The sequence below is a fragment of the Marmota marmota genome, unplaced genomic scaffold, assembly GCF_001458135.2.
Source record: "Marmota marmota marmota unplaced genomic scaffold, marMar, whole genome shotgun sequence".
Lineage (NCBI taxonomy): Eukaryota > Metazoa > Chordata > Mammalia > Rodentia > Sciuridae > Marmota > Marmota marmota.
In genome coordinates, this window is record NW_025999880.1 from 15,241,883 (window position 1) to 15,251,478 (window position 9,596).

The 9,596-nt window shown below is 48.9% G+C and overlaps 1 protein-coding gene and 1 long non-coding RNA gene across 4 annotated transcripts in view; one reads left to right on the forward strand and one right to left on the reverse strand.

Annotated features, from left to right (window-relative positions):
• Meox1 (mesenchyme homeobox 1) overlaps positions 1-4,775 on the forward strand; it is a 19,320-nt gene extending 14,545 nt beyond the window's left edge. Inside the window, exons 2-3 of one of the 2 annotated variants that reach the window (XM_015495880.2) lie at positions 1,889-2,061; positions 3,133-4,775. In XM_015495880.2, coding sequence (XP_015351366.1) covers positions 1,889-2,061; positions 3,133-3,255 — 296 coding nt within the window. In that variant the 3' untranslated portion in view covers positions 3,256-4,775. The remainder of the gene's footprint in view (positions 1-1,888; positions 2,062-3,132) is intronic. The other variant, XM_015495881.2, reaches the window with a different exon arrangement.
• LOC125612571 lies at positions 4,661-9,596 on the reverse strand. 2 transcript variants are annotated; one of them, XR_007343002.1, is made up of 4 exons: positions 9,457-9,596; positions 9,145-9,214; positions 7,365-7,435; positions 4,661-4,877 (listed from the first exon to the last, which is right to left on the reverse strand). It is a non-coding gene; the product is annotated as an uncharacterized LOC125612571 (long non-coding RNA). The 2 variants fall into 2 exon arrangements; XR_007343001.1 differs by having other exon boundaries at positions 9,145-9,580.

Sequence of the window (9,596 nt, forward strand, 5' to 3'; positions counted from 1 at the left end):
GGGGGGGGGGACTCCTCGGGGACCCCGGCCCGGAGCTGCGCGTCCTTCCTCTCCAGCCCACGCTCCGGCTTCCGGAGGGGTCTGGCCTGCCTTCTCCGGTCTGGAGCCTGAGGCCTCCGGGCAGGCAGCCCGCGCTAGGGAACTCGCCCCCCTCCCCTGTCCCCAGGAGAGCCCTGCAGGCAGCCCCCGCGAATCCGGCGCGGGCACCGGGGCCAGGGCGCCGTGACACCCACGGGCCAGGCATCTAGACGGCGGGAAGCACCCTCGGGCCACCTCGGGTGGTTCCTCGGGGTTCTCGGGGCGGCCACAGCGGGGAGAGGAGCGTCGGTCGCCCCGCTCCTCTCGGAATTGCAGAGCCGCCCACGCGCCCCTCTCTCCTGGTGCCTTTGCAGTCGGCCCCGGGGGCGGAAGTCGGGGAAACCGAAGTACAAACGAGTTGAATGGAAAGCATAAGAAAGAACTAGCCAGGCTCAAAGTTCTAATTGGATCTCCCGGTTAACGTGGGGTTTCTACCTCCCCAGGCCCCTCGGCCTTTTCGCAGCTGAGCCCAGAGTGTGGGCGGCTGGCCTGACTTACATCCCGTCTGCATCCTCCGCCCACCACCCAGGTCGGCTTAAACCTGGCCTCGGAGAACAGAGAACCCACCCCTGGCCGCGTAGGCGAGGAGGGGACCAGACTCCGAGCGGGCAGTGGGTTGGGGCGCAGCTCTCGGTAAAGCCCCTGATTCTGAGCCACAATCCCCAAGCCTGTAAAAGGAGACCAATGAAGAGAGCGCAGAGTATTAGAGCATGGCAGGAATGGTTCCTGCAGCCATTCACGGGCCACGTGGCACGCATTGTTAGTTAATTGTGTAGGTGTGTAGGTCTCCTCCCTGTGCCGCTCTGTGTACCACCGTGGAAGTGAAGGTCCAGCCACTAGCTCAAAAGATAAGACACAGCACAGCCCCTTTGGTCTGCACAGGACTTTACAGTTTGTAATTCTTCCTACAAATATTGCATTTGAACAGTATGTGAGTCAAACTGCCTGGGTTTCATTCCTGTCTCCATCACTCCCTGGCTGGATAAACTTGATCAATTTGAACTCTGTGCTTAGTTTTCTGGTGTATAAAATATGGCTAATACTAAAATCACCTGTTTGGGTAATTGTGAAGATTAGAGGACTAATGCATGCCGGGTGCTTGGTAGAGTGCCTGGCACAGAGTTTATGTTCCCCTGGCCCTGTTAGCTTTTATGACAGAGTCCCACTGTGTCTAACACCAGCCTTCTCCCCAGGGTTCAGATGGCTTTCCAGACTTGGCCTTCTGAGGCTGAGTCAGTAGGTCTGGGGCAGGGCCTGGATCCAGCCTGTGTGACCAGCTTCCCAGCAATGCTGATGCTGCTGGCCGCCTGAGAAACTTTGGGTAGTGAGATCTTAGAGCAGAAGTGTATAAACTTGATCATGCACCAGAAATATCAGGAAGTCTTGTTAAAACAAATTACTGAGTCCCCACCCCACCCCAGTTTCTAATCCAATGGGTCTGGGGTGAGGCCCTAGGATTTGCATTTCTAACAAGTTTTCAAGTGAGACTGATGCTGCTGGCCTGACATGCCTTGAGAATTTGTTGTAGAGCATCTGGTACACATGCACTAATGTCATGCTAGGGGTTGGCTGGGGTCAGAGATCATTAAACAGCCAAGAACAGCTTTACATCCTTTGGAAAAAGAAAAGTTGCAGGGCAGGGGTTGGGACTGAGATTGGGAGCCCAAAAAGCTTCCCAATTGTCAGAAGGCTACAGCACTAAAAATAATGAAGGAACGCCGTAGCTTCTTTCTCAGCATCCTCCAAAGAAGGCTGCCCAACCGAGCCCCCTCAGCTCACATCTTCTTATTTGGGGGTCCTTTCTCCCCAGACAATCAAGAGAACCGAGGGAAACCAGAAGGCAGCAGCAAGGCCCGGAAGGAGAGGACAGCCTTCACCAAGGAGCAGCTGCGGGAGCTGGAGGCTGAGTTCGCTCACCATAACTACCTGACCCGGCTCCGCAGATATGAGATCGCGGTAAACCTGGACCTCTCTGAGCGACAGGTACAGCCCAGGCAGCCCTACCTCCTCACTGCTCACTCACCTGCTTCCTTCTGTCTCTTCCCATCACCCCTGCCTGGACTTTCTTTTTCTTCTCCCTCCACCCAACCAGTGGTTCTCAACTGTGGTTGTACCTGAGAATCATCCGAGGAGATTTTAATAACACTGATGTTTGGGCTCCACTCTTTGGGATCATTGTAATTGATCTGGGATGGAATCCAGACACCCAGATTTCTCAAATATCCCCCAGGTGATTCTCTGTACATCTGATCTGCTTATTCCCCAGACTTGAGCGGGTATTGGAATCCCTCTGCACTTGTTCACATGCAGATTCCAGAACCCTGGGGTTCTGGAATTTTGCAATAATGATGAGAGGGAATGAGAATCTGCATTTGTGATAAGTTCTCCAGGTCATGAGGATATGCAGCTTGTTCCTGGGCACACTTGGAGAAAAACTTCCCTGGCCCTTTGCTGAGGCCTTTCCTCAGATCATCTCACCCTGCCCATACCCATGTTCTGATATAGAATAACACCAACAACATTCTATAACAGTATTCAGTTGACAGAGGACTCTGCCAGAGTGTTAGATTTTGAATCAGAAGATCCTGTCTATAGATCCTGTCTCTGCCAAGTCCATGACTCTGGGGTCTCCATTTGTTAAATGAGGTCATAATCCTAGACTCAGACCAGAAAATGTGCTGATCAGAGCTATATAAACCGAAAAGTGCTCTATAAATGTACCTAAGGATGAGGCTGATGACCCTCTGCTCCCAGACCTTTGAGGGAGGCGTGTTGGCACAGGAAAGGTGGGACATGTAAAAGGGTGGGGCCCATGCAGAGGTTTCTGCACCTGTCTGGGGCTTCATCTTGAGATACAAGGTGGACCTCTCAGCTGACTGGTATGTCCTCCCTTTAGCCTCAGTTCCTGGGGTCTTGGGAAAATGGGGAGCAGCAAGTGAGGGTTTTAAGCTGGGGTCCCTGGAGTTAGTTGTACCCTGGCTAGCTTGAGCATCACCATGGGGAGGAAGTCACCAGGGCCCTGAAGTGATCAGTCTCCTTTGCTTCCTCCCTCAGGTGAAAGTGTGGTTCCAGAACCGAAGGATGAAGTGGAAGCGTGTGAAAGGGGGTCAGCCTGTCTCTCCCCATGGGCAGGACCCTGAGGATGGGGACTCTGCAGCCTCTCCAAGTTCAGAGTGAGGTTCTCCATGGAGAAAATAAAGACTAAGGACTGAGCCCCCTTCCCAACTGCCCCTTCCCTGTCCCACTTTCACCTTTCTCCCTCTGCCTCACAGTTGCCCCTCCATACCTTTCATTGACTCAGAAACGAAGCTGCCCAGGGTGCCCTGATGCTTTGAGTTTCCCAGAAAGTGCTGCCCACATTGCTGGCTTAGCAGCCCCTCCCCAGGGCCCTTTGCTTCCCACACTCTTGTGGAATCATCCAGCGCCAACTGAACTGAATGAGTCTGGAAAGAGCTCCAGGGATGCTGCTTCTCAGGGTCTCTTGTCCGCCACCCACACCTCCTCCTGCCACCTTCCTCCTGCATCGGCCAGGCCTCCCTCCGGTTCTGGACACCACCTGGCCTGCAGGGAAAGAAACCTTGGAACCAGTGGTGACTCATAAAAGCAAAGGAAATGATGGAGACACACACACCCTGGCCCACTTTTCCACTTTTCCTCTCTGAGCTCTACATCTGAGGCTTTGGGGGTTGTTAGTTGTCCCCAAACCCCAAGGGAAACCAGCCTGAGGAGGGCTAAAGACAACAACCCAGGGACTGCAAATCAGTAACCTGTCCCTGTCTCCAAATGTGTTGGCTGTTGAGTGAGCAAATTTATGAGCATTGACTGAAAGAAGGCAGAAAAATAGCCTGGTATAGGTCCTTATGTTCCCGTTCAGGCAGGTTTGATTGGGTGACTGAGAACAAACCCAGGACAGCACCTGCTGCTCAGCTCAATGCAGGAATACAGAGCTGGGGCTCTTGAGCAAAGGTCCCGGGAAGTGCAGCAGCGATTCCTTTTCAATCCACAATTTCCAGATTGAAAACCTCTCCAGATGCTCATACTGTTGAGAGCTGGAAAGTGGCCCCTGTGTCCCAGGGATGGAGTGAAAACATGAGGGCTGCTGGGTGAGGACCTAGCAATGTGGAACTCTGGAGTGGAAGGTTCCCTGGCTGCAGCATCTTGTGCTCTCAAAGGGCTGACTGCAAACAGGACAAGGAGACAACCTCTTTTTCCATAGGATGCAATTAAGTCCCTCTTGTGTGTCCCACAAATGCCATGACTTTGGGAAGAATGGCTAGGTTCACGTGTGGGCACTGCTCGGACCTCAGTCACATCTTCTGGGGATGCCACTTTGAGGATTGATGGCCAAGCAGCCCGAGGCAACTGCAGCCTTGGAAAAAGAACACCCCCCCAACCCCGCCCCTTGATTGGTGCTTGGTCTCTGGATCTCAGCTGGTATTGTAGAAGAGGGTCAAAAAGAATTTGGAATTTGGATTTCTGTGTGTAGATTTAATCATTCATGTATAAAAACAACCCCACCTCCCCACCCCCAGAAAGCACAAAAGCTGTGGAAAATGACTGCCAAATGAGATGGCTGGTTGGAACATGTATAATTCTTTTCTAAAGCATACTTCATTTATTTTCTTAAGATAACATCAAATTAACTGTACAAGGTCAATTCACTTTGTAAGAAATCTCTTGGAGAAATAAAATCAATAAAAAAAAAAAAAGTTTCCAGGCTCTTTTCTTTGCAGCACTAAGAACCACAGTTCTTGTGTGCAATCTTCTGCTTCTCATCGGATGATTTCCCCAGACAATGTCTAGGAAAAACAAGAAAAGGAAAGAAATCATTGAACCCATAGTCTTCTACTTAGGTTCTTCAAAATGTAATCACTGAAAAACAAACTCCAAAAAAGAACTTTTCCCCCATACAGATGAATTGTGTTCATTTCCCATTTGTAAAAGTTTCACTTTGTTTCCCCAACCTATGACTTATCAAAGAGTCAAAGTTCAATTACCAAAAGATGAACTCTTCTATTCATTCAAAGGAATCTTGACCATAAAATAACAATCCCTAGTAAGGTTCTCTCTCTCTCTCTCTCTCTCTCTCTCGATTCCAAATTGGAGGGTTTTTTTTGTTCAGGGTAGAAAATATACATACACCAATAATAATGAGATAAGGGGGAAAAAAGTCCCATATTCTATATCTTTTTAATTAAAGAACAATTTTATCTCACCAGGATATCCACAAAGGATAAATAGGACTGGCTTGGGGGGAGGGAGGGAACGAGGAGAGGAGACCTGACCAGGATTTTGCATTGAAGTAGCCTAGGTCAGGTATGGTAGGTGGCTGGAAGTGACATCATCAGGACTGGCAGAGTGAAGCCGACTCACAAAAATCAATGTACCAAAGGGAATCTTAGCTCAGTGGGGTAAGGTTTAGGTTCAAAGTCAAGTGACATGAATGTCTTCAGGCACTCCAACACTCCTCCCTACAGGAAACTCAACTCTCATACTTAGGGAGACATCACCTTCTGATTTTCTTTCCATGTCCCAAATGTTCCTTGAAGATCCTTTCTCAATGCCATTGTCCTCACAGCTGGTTCCCAAGCTCTCTTCTTTCTGCCCATCACCTTCCTTACTCTTCATTTCCTCCCTAAATGATCCTATCACCCACAGTTTTTAAATTTTGGTAAAATACACATAACATTATATATTTGGTCATTATGTTACTATTCTGACAACTTTTAAGTGTGCAACTTGTTGCATTAAGTACTTTTTATATTGCTGTGTAACCATTGCCTCCATCCGTCTTCAGAACTTGGTTATCTTCCACAGTGAAACTCTGTACCAATTAAACACTAGCCTTACTCCTGTCCCCTCCCTCTACCCCACTACATTTATAGTATTTACTGTGTTGGGCACCATTTTAAATGCTTTCCATGTATGAACCAAGTTAATTCTATTAACAAACTTAAGAGGTAGTACTATCATTCCTTTTCACAGATTAGGTCCCCCAAACAGAAGTTGTATGAACCCCCAACATTTTATAGCCAATTGTATTATAAGGCCCAATTATTTTCTTTCCTCTCCACTGGGGGAATGTGCCTCCCTGACCATTGCCATATGAAGTATTCACAGCAGTGGGGGGGTGCTGTCCTACCTTGTGGATCTGCGTGACTCATTTTGGCCAACAGAATGTGAGCAGAAGTGACATGTGCACTGTCCAAGTAGAAGCTTTGAGTCACGAGGTGACTTTGCCATCATTCTTTTTCCTTGAATAAACCTGAGATGGAAATTTTCCCTTTAGCCTGGGTTCTAGAATGGGAAAGATGTGGGGCAAAGCCACATCTGACTCCATGACCTTCACACTTGTCAGTGAGGATATAAATGCTTGATGTTGTAAGCCACTGGGATCTGGGGTCATGTGTCACTGTTGTACAACCTCATCAAGACTGAGTACTCCAGGGATGAAACCTATGGCTGATCCGGGATCTTTAGGTATTATATATAGTCCATTTCCTAGTGCCCTTTGTCACCTAGATGACTGCAAACACTTCAAACTCAAAATCCTGAAGGAGAAACCTCCATCTCCCTCAGCTGACCTGGCCACTCTTGCCTATACTCTGATTCTTCTTTGTTAGTGGGCAACACCACAGCCTACCCGTTCACCCATACTGTGCATCTGGGACATACCCTTGGTGCTAACGTCTTTGCTTTTCAGAACAAAGCCATGACCAGGTCTTGCTCATTTTACTTGCCACAGAGGTAGTCCTCCCACCCACAACATCCTTTGTCCCTCTTCCACCGCTGCCTTTGTTCAGACTGTCAACTTTTGCATACTCCCTGTCTCCCTCCTCAGCGTTGGCATTTGATTTACCTGTGCTGGCTGAAAGGTAGCTGGGACCAATTGGTAAAAACCCACTACTGTCTCTCCAGGGGAAAGCTGTGCAGGGGAAGAAGGGCCACCCACTGGTGACTCCCTGATGGGAGCCACTGACTGTGCCCAGAAAGGGTGACATGGTAGAAAATCAAACAACTGAGAATTCCCAGACAGGAACTTTTCAGTAATGGGTTTATCTCTCCTTGAAAGAGCATCAGGGACAAACGAATGTATGGCTACCCTTCCCAGAGAGGTGGGGAGAGAAGAGAAAGAGGAAGTGAGTACAGAATTCATTTCCAAATGAAAGGCCTGAAGGGGCTCAGAGCTGCAGAAATCTGCCCACCAGCCTGGGCCAGGCCCTGATGCATTTCTGACAGCTCTTCTATTTAAAAAGAAAACCAGTGTCATGTTCAGATCCACCCACCTGTCATGATCCCCAAAGCTGCACAGTGCCAGTAACTGGGTAAGCCTCTGTTGGGTGGATTTCTCTCCTTCCTTTGAGTGGAAAAGTTTTCCATTAATAGCTGTATGTTCTCCAGCCAGGTGGAGGAGACTGTGCTAGCTAACCCCTTACAACCACCAACAAGGCATTGCCAATTGTGTCCTCTCTTGGCCACCACGGCACTGGGCTCCCACCATGTTCCTTTTCTCACTGTTTGTCCATTCTCAGTTCCATCCCCCAAACCCTGAACACCTGAATAGTTTTGAAACCTCTTCAAGAATATCTCAAATCCATGCCCTTCTTTAATATCACCCACACCCATGTCCGCTACCACCCCTTTATCTCTATCTTCCCATCTTGTGTCTGTGCCTTTTTGGCCATGATCTCAATTTATAATCTCAGTTTCTTCTAATTTTTGATTGTTTATTTGTGGTCTGCTTTCCAAGCTGGAAGGAAGGGAAGGGATGTGTTTCTCTAACCATTTTATTCCTAACTATTATCATGAAGCCTAGAACATAATGAACACTCAATAGATGTTACTGCATGGATGGATGTATGGGGAAACTTAAATCCATGGTATCACCTGGATTCTTAACTCCAAACAACCCATTGCTGGACACATGGGCCATGTAGAGGAAGCTCTGGCCCAGAGGCTAGTTGGATGGCTTGATTCAGTCCAGCCCTTCAGAGACCACAAGGTCTAGCAGACATTACCCTTGAAGAGGGGATACCTACCCTGTTTCTAGAGCCCAGGGGAGCTCTCTCTGATCCTGGTCACCAAACCAAGATTCTCTGCTGATCATTTGCCCACCGTCTCAACCCTGTCTGAAGTCTGAACAAGCCTGTCCTCTTTGACCAGCAATTGGCAAAGAAACAGCTTTCAGCCCTGACCCCTGACCACAGTAAGACTCAGAGGAGAGCCTGATAAGAGGCCTGTGAGCTGCACATGTACGTCTCAGAGGGTGATGCTTAATAGCTTGAAGGTGACATCAGGGTTGAGAGTAATATCCGATTGAACAGAGAGAGACATGACCTAACTCGTCTCTCACCACGGGCCTGGCTGCAAGAGATTCTCTGTCTTTATTAGTTTCCTAACCAGAGCTGCTGGCTCAGGACTCTGGGCTGTCCCCAGAGCTGGGGCCCACGGCTGGGCTTAACTCCAACGTGACTGGGAAGGCAGCAGGCTTAGCTGGGGTCTGAGAACCCCCGTGAAGCACATTCACCATTGAATCTGGGCTTTTCTTAGCCAGAGGTTCTTAGCCTGTGATTGGCTTTCTCTGCCACCCAGCACAGTTACCACTCTTTGAGAAGTTCCAAGGAGGGCAAATCCCAAGTTTCGAAAGTTCTTCATGGTGCACAGGAAAACTTGCCGCAAACTTTCATCATGCTGCAGGCGTCCCCAGTGGCTATGAGGGATGGTTTTATTTGTGTTTTTAAAGATGATTTAAACCCAGTTTTCCAGGAACACAAATCCTGTCTAAAGCACCCAGCACACCTGGCTAAGGGCTGCAGGCCTGTGTCTGAGCTGGCAACCCTCTAGGGGCTAAGCTCTCTCCAGTTATTTTCCTTTAATATTCCCTGCATTACAGGAGGAGAAATCCCTCACTCCTTATCACCTTCCTCCCCAGCTCCTGTCCCATGCACAAGTACACACACACACATACATACATACACACACACAGAGACTTGGGAGACTGACAGGCTTAGGGGCCAGCATGAGTTCTGCCACAGACTTACTCTGTGGCTTTTGGAAGTCACCAACCTTCACTGAGCCTCAGTTTCCATATCCCAGTGGCCTGCAGAAGTTGTGCTTGATTTGTTGAAAAATGCTTCTACAAATAAGAGATCATGTTTTACTCGCAGTCTGATGGGAAGATGAGAGTCATTCCTTCATTCCACAAAAATATTTCTCAAGTGCCAAGCATGTGTTAAGTCTTAGAGATGATCAGTGGAGGCATAGGCAGCCTGTCCCCAGGACAGTGGGGTAAGGTCTACAGAGGACCTTGCACAGTACCTGGCTCAGAGTGGGCCCTCAGTGGGCATGAGCTCCTCTCTGTCTCTCACATATGCATACCTTGTCATTGTCGCTATCATCATTGTCATCATCACCTCGCAGTGTGGGGGATGGACCCAGGGCCTTGCACATGGTAAGCATGTACTCTACCCCTATCTCAGATACAACAAACTCTGGTCTATAAGGAGACTGAAACCCGG